Source organism: Coloeus monedula (genome assembly GCF_965178545.1).
Source record: "Coloeus monedula genome assembly, chromosome: 1".
NCBI classification, from domain to species: Eukaryota; Metazoa; Chordata; class Aves; order Passeriformes; family Corvidae; genus Coloeus; species Coloeus monedula.
The window spans coordinates 62602542-62623113 of record NC_138781.1 but is presented as its reverse complement, the minus strand read 5'-3'; the positions used below and the strand labels follow the sequence as shown (position 1 = coordinate 62623113).

The window sequence follows — 20572 nt, the reverse complement described above, 5'->3', positions numbered from 1 at the left end:
CACGGAAGAATTCTTCAGGTCTTTTTCTACAGCATTTACTGAATGTGAAGGAGCTATTTTGTTGTCTGTCATGCTTCCTAAAAAGAGTTGCCAATTCTGTCTTCAGATTTGCTCCCACTTTAAAAAATTCCCACATAATTTTCTTTTCCTTAAATAATGAAGACAAAGGAAATAAAGCCCTCAAGATATTTCATTGTTTGAAGACAGTTGGTCCAATTTGGGGCCTGCACTTGCTTTGAGGTAATAATGACATTAACATTCCATGGAAATTTATAGATTTAATTAACTAGCTAATTGATTTATAGTGTCTGTGCAGGATAGATGACTATGAAAAAGTACGTAGCTCTTCTCCTTAATTCTCCTAATCCTAGGATTGAAATAACCAAAATAATTTCTCTGTCTTCCAATAATTTTAAAGGAGAGCTTTATCCTGTTTGTTTTGTACCTCCTGATAAAACCAGCTGTCATGTTAAGTAGTGTTTTTCCACAGAAAGTCACAGAAGGTGTGGACTGCACGCAGATTGTTTTGGAGCACACAAGAGAGAAGAGGAGTTGCTGCTGCTGAGATGTGTGGAAGGGTGTCCTAAGTTCTGCCCTTTGGGAACAGGATGCTTTGCTGCCCTTTTACTGCAGGGTGATGATTATTATGGGTCCACTGGCCTGCAGCAAATAACGTGGACCATCTGTGATAGCAGGCAAATGTTATCAGCAAGAAAGGAGGCTTTAGGGGGAGAGTAGAACCTCCTAAAAGGTCTCACGATGTAAGCATTAAAAAACAAACAAACAAACAAACAAGCAAACATCAGAGTTTTTAATATAGCACATCTTAACAAGCAGCTGCAAGCAGAAGTGGAAAGCCAAATGGTGCCTGCTGGTGTCCTTTCACCGAACACGGTGAGAAGAGGTGCTCTCTGGTGAACAGAAGAAAAAGTTGGTCTGAGAAACCTGCTGCTGTGCACTCGGTGAGCTAGATCGAGCTCAGAAGGGGACTCGAGGCTGAGAAGCAGAAAAGTTTCCTCAGTGACATTTCCTCATTTCCTCAGTGACAACCTGCCGGGAGAGTGGGGCTGAAGGAGGGAGGCTGATACGAAAGCATCCAAAGCGCCCGAACGGAGACCTGTGGATGTCCTGCGCACCCAACTACGGTGTGGGCGCGGACCCCGAGCTCCCTTAGGACATGCCCGCGGGAGCGCCCCAGCTCCGGGCCGCTGCTGTCCGCTGCCCAGCTGCCCAGCTGCCCAGGGCCTCTGCGGACAGAGCCCAGAGCCTGCGGCCAGCCCCGGGGCCCAGCGGGGCCGAGCGGAGCTGCCCGCCGACCTCCCGGGCGCTCTGTCAGTCAGGGCATCGCCGTCCCCGCACGGCAGCCTCTGCGGGAGCGGCGGGAGGCTCCGCCTCCGCCCGATCGGGAGCAGCCTGATAAAGGCAGGTGCGGGCGAGCAGCGGGACCCCAGCTCGAAGCATCTGCTTGTGCACGGAGCCCCTGACCCGCCCTTTGCCACCCCGCGCAAGGCGACTCCTGGGGCAGCCGGTGCGGGACGGGACGGGACAGGAGGGGACCCTCCCGTTGCCGGCCGCGCGCGCCGCTGTCCCGCCGTCCTCAGCCGTCCGGCGCGTCTCTGCGAAGGGACAAGGACCTCGCCCCCAAGGACCTCCGAAGAGGCGGGATCTCTCCGGGAAGGGGAAGCAGGATTTTGTTGTGTGGCTTGAAGATGAGGCAGGTATCTGGAGTGGCGCTCCTCCTGGGGCTGATGGCTCTCCCAGCGGCGCTGGGACAGAGAAGCTCGGAAAGCCCTAAAAATAGCAGCCAAAGCTTTGCCATCGTCTCTTTCAAATGGGATCACGTCAAGGAGCCGTATATCATTACACTCTGGATACTTGTGGCCAGCTTGGCCAAAATCGGTGAGTCCGGAGTTACATATTAATACATGTCCTCTCCCTTTCCCTTCCCCCTTGCCCTCTCCCATCCAACGTAAATGAAGAAAGCTTATCATAGGTCCGCTGACCCGTTTTTAGGGGGTTTACTGTACTCTGTCCTGATTTCATAATACTGCCCTACACGGTGCTTAGCAGTGTGATTTTCCCCAGCCTCGAGGGGTTACCTAATTCATTTTCACCGACAGTGACTCTGGCTTCTGCATCTGACTCCTTGTAAACCCTTGCAATTCCTTGAGACCTTGTATTCCTGTTGCTCCCAGGAAAAACTTTTTTTTGCAAAAGTGAAACAGAAATCGTGCTTTATTGCTTACACAATACCTATTCCAATTTATGATATGCTTTTCTCCTGATTATGATTGTTAGCTATATCAGCTGGTAACATCAAAAATAAACACTGAAAACTACACATATGAACTCAGTGTTGTCTGCTTTGATGTGCATTGCTGAATTAGTGAAAGAGCATATTTCATAGAGAAAGGTAACATGTATTATCAGACCATCTGATGTAGCTGAAAAAAATACAAGCTTTAGAGCACCCATAATTTTCTTCAATAAGTGAAGTGGAATAAGTGAAGTGGAATAAATGAAAAGCCAGGACTTAGCCTAACTTCAGTGTAGTTTAAATTACTTTATACGAATGCTCCAACTCTTGTGTTCTGAACTTTGTGACTTTTCCAAAAGCAATCTTGTATCAATAATGCAGTTTGCTGAACTAGAAAAGTCACTGTTTAATTGGAATGCATTTTACCTGATTAATGGTATTACTTTCAGACCTTTTTCCTTTGGATCTAAAAACAGATATTCAGCTTGGCTGACACAGTAAATGCCATTTTCATTTTCAAGAAATCTTTTCTATAATCAGTCTCATCTCAGAAGATCAGCCAAAAATCCTACTAAAGACTTTTTTGAACTTGTACTGTTAATACTAATTTGGTATACCAGAATCACATTTCATGGATTTTTCATGCCACAGAGAATGAAAGATGTAAAAAGGTGTACTTAGGTATATTCTGTCTAGCACGTAAGATAAGCATTGTGAGACTTGTCTCCAAACCCAAATAAAGCATTTCAAAAATGAGTAGTATGTTATAAGTAGGGGTGATATTGTACATCATTTTCCAGCAATGTTTGCATCTTGGGTTTTGCTTGATTAACCATAGATATATAACTAAATACCTTTATCTGAACCTGTTTGATTCCACCATGCAAATAGTTTGTATTCAGACAGTTGCTGCATCACCTAGATTACATAACAGACAATTATGTTTTAATTGACTTTTATTGATGAGTTTTAGCAATTAGAAAGCTGGGGAAACCATATACAGGAAAAAACTGACAACACTGAGTACCTATAAAATTGTGCTGAATAAACTAATAAACAGGCTGCTTGTTTGAACCTTCTTCTTGAGATACTCTTCTAAGGAAGTATAGTTATTAAGGCCTTGTGCTATTCAGGCTTTGCTGTTCTGTACATGTGGCACAGTTGTACAGTGTAATATTAGTGGTGCACAACCATATATTTTTATGTCCAAAACCCAATGAACCTAAGAACAGGACAGTTAGATTGTACTATATTTAAATTGCAATGGCCTGGATTGAGATTAGTTAAGATGAGCCATTTTACCATGAAGTCCTTGATATAAACTCTTGATAAAGCACTTCTTGTCAGGAGCTGAGTGATGCTGATTCTGTTTTTAAATTCTTTGTACTTCTTTCACAGCTGCACAGAGCATGTCACTTATTAGTAGATCATACCTATCATCAGCTCCATTGCTTTTCTTCCCTAAAGCTCTCAAGCTTTGTTCTTTTCTCTCTTTACATTTATATTTGTGATCCCATACTACTCTGGACATGGTTTCTGAAGAACCAATGGATAACTGCTGTATTCCCCTGAGAGCCTATGAATGCCTCTGCTTTTCCCACCAGTCACAAATAACACACAGAAAATCAAGAATGTACACTCACTGTTCAAAAGCTTCTTAAAGAAGAAATCATGAAGGTGTTCATGTAAGTCTGTGAGAAACGGAACTGAAAAAAATAGCTTTTGAGGCCTCTGCCTGCCTTGGTGTGTCAAGGGTTCTGGAAAGTAGGTCAGAAATCGATGAGATTTTGAATTGCAGAAGCCCTATGCTGGATCAGAGAAGGTTTGCATATTCAAAAAGCAGACAGAAAATAATTGAGAAAAAAAAATAGAACATCTGTCCTAGGGTTCCTTTACTACCTGAAGGAGGGCAACTGTAGTGGAGTCAAAACACTGGTTTTGCTGTGGGTTTTCCAGCAGGGGAGGAGCTGTTATACATTCAAGTTCACTTCTCCATGCGTACAGGGACTGGGAGAGTTATTTTACTGATGGATGATAGACAAGTGAGTCAGCAGAAAGTGTTCTAGGAATTGCAGTTGGTATCTGGGCATTAATGTGTATGAGAATACTTTGCTTTCTCTTGAATTAGAATTGCCTTAGTGGTGTGGTGTTTATTTGGGGTTTTGTTATTTTTGGGTTTTTTTTAAGGTTTGTTTTGTTGCATTTGTGTGGAAGTTTGTGTTTTTTGTAAAAAACAAGTTTTAGTTCATGATGTTACATGATGGGGGGAAGCATTTTTTTATTAAGAGATTTTTGCAGGCTTTCTGGGGCTTGATGTTCATGTCATGTACAAGGTATTCTGCAACATAAACTATTGTATGTTAAATCTCATAAGTATCCTAAATACATGAAGAAGTGCCTAGTGTTTTGGGCTTTTGAAGAAGGAAACTACTCTTTTAGTTTAGTCTAGTTTTTGGTCAACTCTAATTATTGCTACAAATGAAACTCTGGAAGAAGAGTTTTCATGCAGTTGGCTTTCATGCATTATAGAAAATAAAAAGTTTGTGTCTTCTATGAAACTTCTGATGCATCTTGGTCTACTGTTCTACATGTTCTAATTGATTTGATTTGACTCTCTTAATCTGAAATATTTCAGCTCTTCATTCTTCCACTTCAAATGGAACATTCTTAAGGTTCACAATGTCCCACTGTGGCTAATGATCTTTATTTCCTCTTTTGATAGGCTCTCTTATCTCTACAGAGGAGTATCCTTGTGGGGTAGGGCCAATAAACTACTTACATGTGTAAATCTAAGCCAGAAAAGCATCTTATCTACACGAAGAAGGTACATGAGGTACAGCTGAGAACCCTCCTAGTGGACTTAGATGTCCACTTCCTGGTATCTCAGTATATCCAGATGAAATAAGCAATACGACTGAAAAAGAATAACGTCCAAATGCATACATGTGTGCATTTATAACTACGGACAGTACAGACATTTCCTACTGTAGCCCTGTGGGTAAAGGATGTGCCATTTTTAAACAGCATTCTTACTCAATATAGTTCTGGTTTAAGATGAAAGACACTTGCACACTGACCAGACTCTCACGTGCTTTCTAAGTTCACTTGGCCATGTGCTCTCCTTCTTCTTTATATGTCTTTCACAGAACACATATCGAAAATAACCTTTTAATAAACAGATGCATAGAAGATACAAACAATATTTTGGCAGTAAAGCCTCTACAGAAAGAGGTAAAAGTAGGTGGAAAATCAGAAAACTTTGGAAACAAGTAGAAGAAAGAAAGGAATAATGAGCTCAGAAGCTAAAAATGGCTAAGAGATGAAATATTTTAATGCTGAACATTGTATGCCATTTTTTGAGGGTACTTCTCAGGCCATGTCAATTGCAAAAAAAAAAAAAAAAAAAAAAAGTGCTTTCCACTTGGGGGATATCCAGTACAGGCTTCTATATGTGTTCAAAATCCTAGGAAACAGAGAGGGATTTTATTTATATCTTCATTGGAGGTTATGTTGGGGAAATAATGAAATTCCTTCTTGCAGTTTAAATCCTCTTGTGTACTATAACACCTTTAAAACATTTTTTCAACATTTTTACAGAAGGATAGGTAATTGTCCCAAAGTAAAAAAAGAGCCCTACAAAGCAGTCTTTCTGTCTGTCTGGCCCCATGGATTTGCTCAGTGTGTGCAGATAAGCAACTGGAAGAAACAGTGGGAGAGTGAGTGACTATGAACAAGAATGAGGAAGGGTACACAGCCTTTTCATCATCTGAGTCAAACCTCTTGCCAGCTGTTTTTATTGGTATAGGTTATGCTGAGTCTAAGAATGTCACAAAAGCTCTTTTTTTTAGTTTTTTATTTATGTGTAGTTGCACACAAATTCTAAAGGCTTTTATATTAGAAATTAAAAAGTGTGAGTGAAATTTGAATCCAGGGCAGCTGGTAAATCTGTCTTCAGGACCACCACAATGCTTTGGAGGAGGGGAAGAAGTGATTCAATAACAGTGAACAAACACTTAGGAGAAGGCTGGTGAAGATACTGTGTCAGATGGACTTGTTGAGTCCATCAGCTCTTGAGACCTCAGGAGGACACGAGCTGCAGAGCACAATGCATCTCTAAGCTTAGGAATATTGGTCCCCACAAACAGTCTAGTTTCTGCATGCCTGGGCTCCTTCACATTGTCTCAAACTACCCTGAGAAAGGAGCTCTTTAGAGTATTTTGTTAACACAAACAATTGCTGTGGAGAATTTTAAGCATGTTAGGGATGGGCTAGGGAAGGAACTGTGAAATGCAGGTCTAACCACCCATCTAATTTAGACTCCTGGGGCAATATTTTCTTTGAAGAAATCAATAACCCTCCCTCCAAAGCAAACTGTCAAAACAAAAGCGCATTTGACTCCAAAGTTCCTCCTCCTGACTCTCTAGCTCCTGGAAAGTGTCAGTTACATAGAAAAACTGATTTAGGGTATTGTTTTAATAAAATAAAAAATGTGGGACCAGCTCTTCTGTTGGCAATTCTTCAGTAAATGACATCGTTAGGAAGAAATGTTGAAGGATGCTTAGCAGAATTTTACTGGGTGTATTTAACTGAAAATGGAGTTAGAGATTGAAAGGTGACAATATCACCAGGTCCTGCGAAGTTTAAACTGTCATGATTGTAGTGCTTGTTAAAAGCTGCTTTCATTAGCAAGTGATAATATGGAAAAAGTCTTTGCATTGTGACTTAGGACGTCTGGACTTGGCTATCTTCCCTCATGTCCTGACAAAGATAAGAAGGGAAAACTGCATCTTTTACCTCTATTGTGAAGTCAGTAGAAGCTGAAACAGGTTAGCACACCTGGAACAGAGGCACATGCATTTCCTCCCCGGATATGCATAGAAACACTGTAAAACTGTGCTGGCAACTGTTATGTATCTGCAGTGTCTTCATCTTTGTAAGATGCTGTATTTCCTTTTGCAAAGTTCTGTGTAGAATACCTGTGAGCTAGGAATGTTAAGTACTGTAAAATCTCTGTCTTCTAAAGAACTACCTTTGGTATCTAACATTTTATATGTTTTAGGCAGCTGAAAAGAACATTTCCAACATAGAATAATAGCTTTGCATTTCCAATCGTGGGAACAACAGTGTGAGCCATATTTTTATTAAATTTATCATCTATAAGTGACTGCCTATTCCCACATTTTATTTCCATTTTACTCTTGTGCCTTACTCATCCTTTTCCTGTACTTCCTGTCTCCCTGTAACACACATCTATCTTCTTCCCCCTCCCCCTCCGAGTCTTGCAAGTCTGAAGTCTTAATTATTTAGAGCAGGGAAGAAGATATCAAGATAGTATAATTTGACAAGATTCAGATTACTTCCCCTGACGAATAGCAAATGTACAATGGCAACTTGTGTGAATTACATAAGAAAACAATGGCATTTTGAGAATGGCCCTGAATTGAATACAGTTCAGGCATGCATACCTAAGAAAGGATCTCTGCCATCAATTACTTTCAGGCACCTGTGTGCAAAGTGCTCGGCGTTCTCTGCAGAACAATGGAATCCTTTTAATATTGTAGTCTTAGGATTGTTGAAACCATTGATTTACTGTCTTCAGAGCTAAAGCCACTTATTACCAAGAGTGATCTACAAACCCCCGAAGCGACTGTAAATCTCTCATGTGGTAATGCAGCAGACCACAGCCCCGCTAGAAATAAGGGCAAGCAGAAAACCCTTTCAGGTGTACAGAGATTCTACAAGTGAAAGGCTTTGGAGGTCCCCCTTTGTTTTTGTGGACCTTTGTGTATTAGAGACGCTTAGCAAGGAAGCTGGTACTGGAAATCCTGAAGTATTACTTGGTTTGACACGTACAACCAAAAGCCCATCAAAAATCAGTAGTTTTACCACAAGTTTGCTTTAAGAAATGTCTGGAATCCAACTAAAAGGCTTCTTTCCCCGGTACTTACCACCGTTTTAATTGCTCTGAATTAAAGGGGTAACAGATTTCTGAGTTCTTCTGTATCTTTCGTATTGCTCACTCTGTTCCAAGATGTTGAGTCCAAAGTCATAGGAGAATATTTCTTATCTAAATATTCTTTTGTTTTTTCAGGGAAATGACTGATTTTTCTCCTCTTTCTGCAGTAGTGCAGTTAAACTAATGGCCTGAAGAAATAGAGGCTTTAATTGTTAGTAGTTTGTTGACAAGTGGCAACCATTTAAAACTAGAGACCATTAAAACAGTCTTGGTAAACCACACAGCGTGGTGGGTTGGCTGTGTTGCAATATTTTGTTTCCTTTTGTAAAGCAATTTGCAGAGTAATTACCCCTTTGGAAGGAGTGACCTGATACCCAATTGGCTGCTCTGTAAAGCACTGTGAAGTCATAAATACTGAAACTACAGGCTGACAAGGAAGATCTGACCAAGATGGAATGCAAGTGGAAACACTTTTAATTAGGGCACGAATATTTAATGTTCATTCGTGGAAGAAGAAAACTGGAAGGTATTCTGAAAGGCCTGCACAATAACAGGGGTTTTAAGTAGTTGGATCTGGAGAGTTTTCTCCTTCCAATAACTGAAAATAGAAGCAGTAATTCTGGATTCACTAAAATGTACTTAGGAGAGAAGTTCTGCTTTTATCTATTGAAAGAAAAAAGTGCCTTGATTTTTGTCAAAGCCAAATGTTGCAATAGCAGTAGTCACACACCAGGGAAGAAAATCTCAGTGTAGATTGTAGACTGATTTTCAAAAATATGTGGCTATGATTCTTTCTGCTTCAATTACATACACAAAATGGGAAAAAGAGTTTAAACTAGAAGCTTTATGGATTCAGCCAGTTTCATAAGTTGAGCTTTGAGAAAAATATTAAATATTAAGAAACCAGTAAATGTCTTGAGACAGTAAGATTTCACAATGAAAATCTCCCAGGTGCAAACAGATTGTAAACTGATGGAGAGACTTTCTAGCTCCTTTATTAAAATTAATATTGTTACATTGGTTTGGTGATATAATAATAATATTCCAGGGACTAGGTGATATCAGTTGGTATAAGATGGCTTTATGTTAATGTTATGTTAATGTTAATATTGATACACTAACAGTTGTACTGGAGGTAGAGTTATGTGATCATACATAAAACTAAATATCAGTGTAGTATGGAGATACTACAGTCCTCCTACTCCAGTGAAATATCAAAACTGGTGAATATTTAGATGTAGTTTTTCAGTACTTGGCAGCTTAGATATATGTTTAGGAAATTAAGTTAATAAATGTTATTTAGTGGTTTAAGTGGTCAAATATTCATTCCAGAATGACGGAAGCAGTCTTTGAATGCTTACTCTTCTGTCTATCAATAGTCTAGAGTTTGAATTAAATAACCAGATTTTCTACTGAAATTGTTCTGGCCCTAAGCTATTCCATCCTATTTAGTTCTGGGAATGAATTTGGGACAGTAGTGAACTGGGGAAAAGTGTTAGATACTGGGTCTCCTATAGAGTTCACAGAATCACAGACTGGTTGAGGTTGGAAGGCACAAACATCTGGTCCTATGCTCCAGCTCACCCAGAGTGGCCTACAGCTCATTGCCCAGGATCATGTCTAGACAACTTCTGATTATTTTCAAGGATGAAGACTCCACAATACTTCTTGGCGACCTGTGCCAGTGTCTGGCCACCCTCACACCTCTGCCAAGCTCCTCTCCAGCTGGGTGGCCCCCTGCATATACTGGTGTGGGGTGTTCCTCATCAGGTGCAGAACATTACACTTCTCTTTGCCAAACTTTACAAGGCTCCTGTCACCTCATTTCTCCAGCCTGTCAAGGTCCCTCTGGATAGCAGTCCATCCCACGGGCCTATCAGCCACTCCTCCCAAATTTGTGTCATCAGCCAAGTTGTTGAGGGTACTCTCTGCCCCATTATTCAGATCATTAATGAAGATGTTACACAGGGCTCAGTACTGATCCCTGGTGTTCACCTCTAGTTACCAGCCTCCAGCTATACTTTGCACCACTGATCACCACCCTCAGGGTCTGCCCATTCGTCCAGTTTTCAATCCACCTCATTGTCTGTCCATCCAGCCCCTACAGCAACAGCCTGAGGCTGTTCTGGGAGGCAGCATCAAAGGCCTTATTGACGGCTCATTAGAAACTCGTCAGACACTGCTCTCCCCTCATCTTCCAGGTGCATCAGTTCACTGTAGAATGTTATCAGGTTAGTCAAGCGCTTTCATGTAGGGAACCATGCAGGCTAGTCCTGAGGAATTTCTTGTCCTTCATGTGTTTGTTTACAGAATTAGTTGCTCTACCAATTAGAGCTGCAGATCCTTGGATTAGCAGTGGTCATACATGGATGGACCTTTATCTACATCTCACTTGGTAAAAGAAAGCAACATTTCTCTATGCAGTTGGTATACTTTGGTTAGCTGGTACAAAATTGCACACTACAGAGGAGAGAAGAATACATGGTGGCTGTATAGTGGCCACAATGGTCATGCCATCATGAATTAAAGAAAGGAATGATAAGGTACCAGCATAAAGTTTATCTCTCCTCTAAGTTAGGCACTTTCTGATCAGAGTGGCTTCAATTTTCTGTTATGAATGACTTTCACTCATATGTCACTCACCCTTCTGCCTTCTCTTAGCTGATACAGTGTGAGTTTCACCTCTTATTTTAGCCAAAGCTTTCTCCAGAATGAACTGATATTCTACTCAGTAGTATTACTTGATGGGAACATGCAATGAGATCTGTTAACGGCTAGTACCAAACTCAAGCAGCAGCTAAATGAGTCAGCAGGAACATGTAGTGTACCCTATTTCCTACAAATCTCTCTCCTGCACACAGGCTGTATGCCAGAAATGCACACATCTGTGGTTCTCCTCTGAGAAGGAGCAGCTATTACTTCTGCATCTTCCACTTGCAACACTGACACTTTGCAACCTCATCTCAGTTTGTCCATTTTTAATGGGATTTTTCTCAAGAAGACTGCCTTTGTCCTCCAAAAAAAAGAACCCTAAACTTATGGCCAAAATGGTCGTCCATTCCTTCCCCAAATGATATTCATTTGGCTGTGAAAATTCTGACTCTGAATAGAGGACATTTCAGCTATTGAACTGGTATTTTGTCAAGAAACATTATTGAATTGTAGATAAAGATATTTTGAACTCAGTTACTTGCTCAGATTAGCTGCCATGGACGATCATTAGCAGAGGATTGTGCATTACTTTCTAAGTAGAACTATTGCTTAAATGCTGTGTTTATTCTCATGTTTCTCCTTGCTTCACTTGCTACCATAGAAGCCACATAGAAAAACAATCACAGATAACTTTATAGGCAAACAACTAATTTAAGTTGCATACACAATCTTTCTGGTGTAACAAGCTGAGTAGGATAGTTTACATCTGAAAAAATGAACACTTTTGAATTGAGAAGTACCCTGATCAATAATGAAAAAGATAGGATAAAAGGTGTGAGGAGAAGGGAGGGATGGAAGTTACAGATGAGGGTGCTATTATGTAAGCATAAAAACGTTGGAATTAGATTGTGAAAGAACCAGGAAAAGAGCAGAAAGAATCTCCATATTTACATTCAAAGCCTAACAAATATATAAATGTAGTAATTAAATTCTCGATTTCTGTTGCTTTGTTATCACAAAGAAGATAAGCATTTGAGTATCATTAAAGGTTTTCATTAAAATATCTTCTATTAATGGAAAGGATTTTGTCATAAACTACTGCCTGACAGATTCTATCAAGATGTCTGTTAATCATAATATCTTACTTGAGTTAACAGTGTAAGATTTTTGGGACTTTGCTCTGTAGAGCTTCAGGAGGATTGCTTTTTATCTTGGGCAATCTGTCCTCAGGAGGACTTATGCAGTAGCTCTGCATGCTGTCCTGCGGAGTACAGTGTATCTGCTGTACAGGCAGCATTTCTTAGACAAGATGAATAGGCAGCATCAATTTTTTCAGCTCAGTGTTATGCTAAGTATTCCTTCAAATGAGGGAGCCACCATTTTATCTGCTCCCAGTGATTCTATAAATCTTCTGGGCTATTTGAAGTTGGATCTGCCAATTGCTGCATGGAGCAAAGTCTTCTGATTCAAGGCACGAATAAAAGATAGGTTAGTAGCTCACTCAGGCCAGATATCCAAGTGTAGCATCTATAACAGAGCCTGAAACTTGTAGCAGTGAAAACTTATATTACTTATGAAGTAGAAGTGTCTGGAAAAAGAGTGCTGGTTTTGTTACTTTGTCCTTGACAAAATTTAGGGAAAAAGTCAACACTCCTTCAAAATTTTTATTAGAAATAAAGAACATAGAAAGTTCAGAAACTTCAATTTATTTTTTTTCACTATGATAAATACGGCATTGAAGTCAGTGAACAATAAAATTTTGTAATTCTCCTTCCCCCTTCCCTGCTCAATTTAATTCAATCAATCTACATGAGCTTAAATAAAAAGGGCTGTCATATTTACCATGGACTTAAGGAGAGCAGCAATTCCTTAGTACATAATACATTAATCTTATTTGAACCTTATATTCCCTAGCCTTTCAGTAAACAGAAGTACATCTTGTTTTCATGTCTTGAATACTTGTACTGAAGAAAATGGTAATTAAAGGAAAAGCTAAAGCTTTTTTGAGCCAAAATGATTACTTTCAGGCACTCAATACAGCATCTTAATTCCTCAGCATTTCTTAAGGAATACAGCATAGCTGACCTTACTAAAAACCATAATTTTTAATGCATGTTCACTTGAATAATGCTGTTTGGTGTCTGAAAGTATGAGGATGTAAAAACAGCAGGAGGAAGTATGAAGTTTCCATCTGTTTATTGTGATTTATGAGTAAAGATTAAAAGCAATTAAAAGTCCAAGATAAACCTGCTACTGCAATTGGGAATTTATCTTGTGTGTGGGTACTGAAGCACTTGTGTCAGGAAAGACCTATGCAAATGTAAGGGGGAATGGTCTAATATTTTCCTCTTGCTGCCTGGCGTAGCGTGTGTTTTCTGTTGCATTTTGGAGGAATGTGTTGAAAGTCAGTAGAATCTTGCCTTTATGCCCTCGTGATAAATGCTTTCTGATTACAGGGGGCAAAGTAGTACTACAGCCAATGGTAGGATTTCTGCTGCAGTGCCTAAAACACAGAGGCCTGGATCCAGCCAGGACAGGGTTAATTTTCACAGTAGGCAGGAGGGGCATGGCTAGGAGGTAATTCTATGCCCCTCATGTCATTTTCTGGGGAGAGCGGGAGGGTTTCCACTTTGGGTTGAGTTGTGAGTCAGAGGGAGGGTCGGGGTATTGCCAGGGGTTTTCTGTGTGGGGTGGGCAATATCATGCAAATCAGTAATCTTTTTTCTTGTACTGCTCTGTCATTAATATTGTTCCTTGTCTTATTTTATTGTTGCTTCCAGTAAATTGTTCTTATCTCAATCTGTGCTCTTTCCCTTTTGTGCCTCCAAGTGTCCTCTCCAGCTTGCCACAAGGGGAAGGAGGACTGGGGAGCAGGAGAGCCAGCAAGTGGCAGCATGGTTTGGAGAGTCTCGGTGGGAGCACTAAACTGGGGAGCATCACTCCTAAACCATGACACATAGTATCTTTACCTGGGGTTAAAAACAGCTTAGTAAAGCTGTTCCCATATGTAGGGAACTGCTTATTAGTTAATGATATGATAGAAACGTAGATAAATCATCACATGGATACAGCTGCTGAAAAAATAGAAACAGAAATGAAGAACAGAAATGAAAATAGTAATAGATATATCATATGCTTACATATACTTACTGTATATCATATGCTTACTTACACGCATGTAAGAACATGGCAGAAAGTGGAAACTCCATAAATTTAAGAAAAATTCAGCTGAAAATTGCCTTCTGTCTCAACATTTGTTCATCTCTTTTTGCCTTCAAATCAGATCTAACAGTATATTTGGGTGCACAATTTCAAGAGATGATTGGCAAAAAACAATATTAGAAGAAAATTATGGATTTTGGATCTTCATAACACTTTCTAGTTCAGAACAAAAGCAGGACTAACCCACTAGCATTTTTTATTTTATAACTGGTATGAAGCAGTGTTGCTTCAGGTAGGTCTTATAATATATCTGTGAGTAAATAATACAGTTTCCTTTACTGGATGTGGCTTGTCCATGTGTGCTCACACCCCAGAAAGTCAATCCCATCCTGGGCTGCATCAAAAGCAGCACTGCCAGCAGGTCAAAGTGGGGTGATTCTCCCTCTCTGCTCTGCCCTGGTGACAGCCCAGCTGGAGCACTGTGTCCAGCTCTGGGGTCCTCAGCACAGGAAGGACAGGCACCTGTTGGAGCAGGTCCAGAGGAGGCCACCTAGATGACCAGAAGGTTGGAGCCTCTCTTTTATTCAGATAGGCTGAGAGCATTCAGGTTGTTCAGCTGGAGAAGAGAAGACTCTGGGGAGACCTCTTTGTTGCCTTTCAGTATTTAAAAGGTGTCTATAACAAAGACTAGGAGAGACTTTTTAGCATGGCCTGCTGGGATAGGACAAGGACTAATGGTTGTAAACTAAAAAATTCAGGCTATATAGAAGGAAGAAATTTTTTATGATAAGGGTGCTGCAACACTTGAACAGGTTGCCCAGAGAGGTGATAGATGCCCAGTCTCTGGAAATATTTAAAGCTGGGTTGGATGGGTCTTTGAGCAATCTGGTCTAGTTGAAGATGTCCCTGCTCATTGCAGGGGGATTGGGCTAGATGACCTTTAAAGGTGCTTTCAAACTCAGACTACTTTAGGATTCTGCTGAAGTTTAATTCTCATATATGTGGTAATAGAAGTCAAAAAGAGACACTGCTGTGGGTAGTTTAGTAATATATGATCCATACTTAATTCTTACTGTTCCCAAAGTTTAATTTCTGCACAGACACTTATAGGAATATATGCAAAATCTTTTTCCCATGTTGGAAGGGATCTGACAATATAAAACACATATTCTTGTACAAAGAAAAGAATCCTATGTTACGATTTTGTACTATATGTCATCGAATAGAATTATGGTTAGTCTACGTATGCAACATTCTGGGATGTTTTTTACTTAGGAAGGGATTTGTATCTGGTTTCTACCTTTCTCTTTTCTTGAAATAAACAGCCATCTCAAGTACCCAAAATGTTTGCGTTGTGAGCTGGGCTTCAAACAGAGCTTTAGCCAGTTGTTTTGTTCCCTTCCTTTTTATTTCTCCACTGTGGAAAATAATGTTAAACTAATCTCCTTGTGAACTTTCACTATCCGTTCTCATTTTGTCTGTGCATGCGCTACAAAACACAAATGCATAACTGAAAAAACCTGCTGTATTACCACTTTCCTACTGCATTTCAAAACATCAAAGCTATTTTCCGTGTACTACATTTTGCTGTATAAGGACACTAATTAAACCACAGTTCTTCCTGCTGTTGCCATCATGTACTTCCTCTCAAATGAGATAATGAAGGTATGAGAGTTAACATGTTACTTAATTGGAGAAGCTGTAGGGACAAAAATCAAAAGCCATGCTAAAGGACATTGAATGATAGCAGTATCTCAGAGCCATTTGCAGGAAAAATTGAGAGTGCTATAAACTAAAGTGCACCTTGCTCTTCTTAAGTCTAAGGGAAAATAAATCACCTGGATTTTTGAACAAATTTACTTTCTTATGGGCAGGAATGAATGCATTCAGTAACAAAGCATGTCATGTCTTCTGTTTTCTGTTGCCTAATCCAGAAACTCGCAGGCTTGATTGGTAAAAAGGTGTTTTCTTTAAATAGAGTACTGTGTAACTATTGTAACATGAGAATAGTTGCCTCTTTCTTTCCCCACATATCACCTTGCTCACTTCCTTACCATATTCTTTCTGACTAGCACTACTAATGTTAAAAGAGCTGTTCCGTCATGAAGTAAATTCCATAATGTATTCTGCATAATAGTATATGGAGAAAGAAGTAAGTGACAACTGATGTCAAGAGCATTCTTGAAGACAAAAGGTTTTACTTGCTTCTTCATTTTCTGACAAAGCTCCGGGATCATAAACCATTCACTGAGATGCTTCCACAGCGCCATAAAATTAGAGAACCATGGAATCATAGAACAGTTTGGGTTGGAAGGAATCTTAAAGATCATCTTGTCCCAAACCTCCTGCACGGGCAAATACATCTTCCACTAGACTGGGTTACCCACAGCCTCATCCAGTCTGGTCTTGAATACCTCTAGGTATACGGAGTCCACAACCTCTCTGGACAACCTGTTCCAGTGCCTCACTACCCTTACAGTAAAGAGTTTCTTCCTAATATATACCCTCCTTCGACTTCAGGCCATTTTCCCCTTGTCCTCTCGCTATGCGTCCATGGGAAAAGTTCCTCTTCAGCCTTCTTGTAGTCCCCCTTCAGGTACTGGAAGGTGCTATAAGGTCTCCCCAGAGCCTTCTTTTCTCCAGGCTGAACAACTCCAACTCCCATTCTGTCTTCATAGCAGAGGTGCTCCAGCCCTGTGATCAACTTAGTTGCCTCCTCTGGACCTGTTCCAACAAGTCCATGCCTTTCCTGTGCTGGGGACCCCAGAGCTGGATGCAGAACTCCAGGTGGGCTCTCACCAGAACAGAGTGGAGGGGCAGAATGTCCTCCCTCGCCCTGCTGCCCATGCTGCTTTTGATGCAACCTGAGATACAAGTGAAGTTCTGGGCTATGAGTGCACACTGCTGAATTGTGTTGAGCTTGGGAAAAGACTTCATCTGTTGACATTCTGGACACCTCATGTTAATAGGGTGTGTTTCTCTTAAAACTATTTCTAACTTTTTGTTTAAAAATCTCACCTAGAAAATCTGAGATGACCAAATTTCCAGTACATATAAACAATATATTTGAGTTTTTGAAATTATGTGCAAGAGTTGTAATCCACCATGAAACTCTTCTCTTATCAAGCACTGAAGACTCTCTCCTCCAATATATGACTGGAAAAACTTTGAAGATTTTCAGGAGGTCCAGTAGTATTTACTTCCAATGGAAACTAGCCTGGCATATTTTGTTAATTCTCTCAAATTAAGTTAATTTTCAGTTTTAAGCAAGAGCTACTTGACAAATGTGTGTTTGTATGGTTGGGGTTTTTTTTTTTTGTTTGTGGGCATCACTAGTGAATTCGAATACCCTAATGCTTATTTAATTTACTGCTGTAATCATGAATACTTCCACTGTAATTCCATGCTATTCCAGTTGTATTAATTAAAATCTTACCAGGGTGGAATGTAAGGGGCAGGAAGCAAGCCAGTCTGCCAGTGCTTGAAAAAAAGTACTTTCCTACCCCATGACTTGTAGCAGCCTACATAGCTATTTGCTGTAGCCCTTAGGGTTTAATTATGTCCCTTATGCCCTTCCTAACAGCAACAATCCTTACTATGCCCTGTTGGAAGCAGTACAGGGGAAGAAGAGAAAGTCCCTATCGTGTAAGGACATTTTCAGAGTTTCAGCCTATGATTGGTACCTATTAAATTACTTCTTCCTTATCTTCTATTTCTTCATGTACAGTAGACCTCAACCAGGGAGAACTGGTTCTGGTTTTTAATTCAGGCTTTGGTAATTCCTTACACAATTTATCATACAACAGAACGACTGCTTCCATATGTTACTAGTAACCCATTTCCTTGCAGTTTTTTATCTGTATGAGCAAATGCCAAAACATTCCCATGGGGGTGTCTTTGTTACAATTAATTTATCATATTAAAATGGAGGTTGAAAGGAAAAAAGTTCTAAAACTCATAGTGTGAAACTCAGTTCTTGGCATTTCTTTATTTAACCCATGTTACTGGAAAATAGTTTGGTATTTTAAAAATAAAAAAATGCTTTCACTATCTGTTAATAAATTTCAGTGAATCTTTGAAGACAGTTGTTAAGCTGGAGCAGTTGCAATATATTGCAACTTAATTTTAATACCTTTACATAGCAAGTGAAGCAGTTTTATGATTCTTTTACTGTCCTGTTTTATATCCTCTACTATACTTCAAGGTGTTTCTAATGTGTACTTTGCTCTCATTTTGAAATATTATTTTTGACTGTTCCCATTTTTCTTTCAGTGCCGTTCAGTTCCATAAGGGCCAAATGCTTCCACACTTGCACTGCAGTGGGACTGCTCCTTCAAAAAAGAACTATTTGGCATAATTATGATAAACTGTGCCTGACTGTTTAAACTTCATTATGTTCTAAGTGCTTATAGAGGTAATAGTTGCTTACTCACACACTTCTTTGAATTTGACTTGGGGCTATCTTATTATGTTATGACCTATCAGCTGGGAACCTTGACCTGTGTGTTGATTACATTTTTAATTGCTAACATATTTTGTTAATTGTTCACCTACAGAGAACAGCTACCTAAAATCTCCTCCTTAATGAGCTCATTACAATGCTGTATGCTTTGTAAATGGTGACCATCACATATGTGACAAATAAAGAAAGCTTTCTTGAGCTGGATTAAACCAAACTCAAACCAGTCCTTCCATATGAAGGACTTTTGTGCCTTGCTTGGGAAAAATATGTCCAAGATTAAGTATAAATAATATTAATAGTAATGCTATTGTAGTATATTTTAAGGCACTACCAAGATCCAATACCAAAAGAGGCTTTTACCTCTTGTTGTACAATATATGTATATTATATATCTGAGTTTCTTCAGATATAAAATACCTCCATGTTTTTTTCAATAAATCTCTCAAATTTTGGGTAAAAGCATAAGGTACTGATTAATAAAATAATTTCATGTTTGTCTAAGGATTACTGATGGAAGAAATTCTTAAAATCTCTCTCTCTAAAGAGATTTTTGCCCATTGTATATAAACAATTCAAAAGGGAAACATCAATTCACAACACTAGTTCTGTTGTTGCAAGGTCCACAGAACAGAATCCAAAGGACTATAGAATATGGTATCAGCCCCCTGACCAGGAAAAAAAGAACTGAACGCACTTTGTTGATAAAGATTAGAAAGGTAAATATAGGTAATAATGATCAGCTTCAGTTCTGATGAGTCTGCCCAAACACTTCCTGGACAGACTAGAAATGCAGCTCCCTAATGCTTGGAATCCTTGCTTCAACTGAACCTCTCATAGAACACAATGGAAGATTTTTTTCTTTGATTTAAGCCTAAACTCATCTGTGAATAAGACAGGGTAAAACAGTTTCTGTGTGGATAAGGAAAAGATGATATAAAAATGAAACTGTAAGTATGAAACTATAAGAAGATTATTTTTCAGTCACAGGAAGTCAGTAGGGTTTAGTTTTTGGACTGGTGTTATGCAGGGCTTTTGGTTTTGCTCTTTTTTGATTTATCACTGCACAAAGAGGTGGGCCATCCTACTGAACATTTCTAATGACACGTTTCTGCAGCCATTACCAGTATTCATGTAGGTCTGGCTATTGTACAAGGAAAAATATATAACCTTGAGGACTAGGGTAAGGGATGTAATACAGTAATACCAAGGGCAGTTTCACTCAGAGGCCATGACATGAATGGACATGAGAATGGGAAGGGGAAGAGAGGTACACCTGTGCAAAGTGAATACAGGGTGACTGTGAGTCACCAGTGTGATAATGAATCCGGGACGTAGCTGAACTATAGATCGTGATAGGAAATGATTAATGCTGTTGGACCCGCTTCTACTATGACTCATGCAGAATGCAGTCTATATTTCTGATGGCTCTGAGTCCACAAAGGTGAACTCAGATTGAAATAGACAGAGCTGTAGACCGAAAAGAAGCAGTTTACTTTAAAAAAACAGAGACAAGCAATAAAAAGACGGTATATTTTCCTCTCTGCTTATATAACAGGACATGAAGGAATTAATATTAGGGCAAACTAGCCATTTAAGAAAATTGATATCACTCTCACAAAGGAAATTGGATATAAAATAGCTGTGAAAAAGTTCAGGTTAGAAATCAGAATGAAGTCTCTAACTGTGATGAGGGCTGGTGACATTCCTTCACATAGACTTAACTGGAGCAATAATCCTCTGAAATGAGTATAATTAAATATGATGGTGTGATAATGAAGGTCTGGATACATAACAAAATAGCCCTTCTAGTACTTATGGTTCTTGATGAGAATTCCTAGATATTCTGTGCAGGCTACATAAGCAGCTGTAATTGGTTGAAAGGTGTGCCTACAGCTATGCAGGCAAGAAATGCTGTGTTTGCTTAAGTAGGAAACTCAGGAAGTTAAGTCATGAAAGAGATCTTAACAAAGAGATCCAGTACGACTGAGGTCAATGCACAAGGATGCAAAACTGGTGCATCTGTGAAAATAATAAAAATTACAAGGATAGAGCAGAAAATGAAAGACCTAAGAGTATAAAGAAA

At 39.6% G+C, this 20572-nt stretch overlaps 1 protein-coding gene across 1 annotated transcript in view; it reads left to right on the top strand.

The window, feature by feature from the left end:
• Positions 1-1709: 1709 nt before the first annotated feature.
• The window catches only part of SLC9A3 (solute carrier family 9 member A3), a gene marked incomplete at both ends in the record, with an annotated part of 50289 nt that continues 31426 nt past the window's right edge, over positions 1710-20572 (top strand). Inside the window, one exon of the mRNA XM_082283896.1 lies at positions 1710-1899. Within this exon, the coding sequence (XP_082140022.1) occupies positions 1710-1899 (190 nt within the window). The remainder of the gene's footprint in view (positions 1900-20572) is intronic.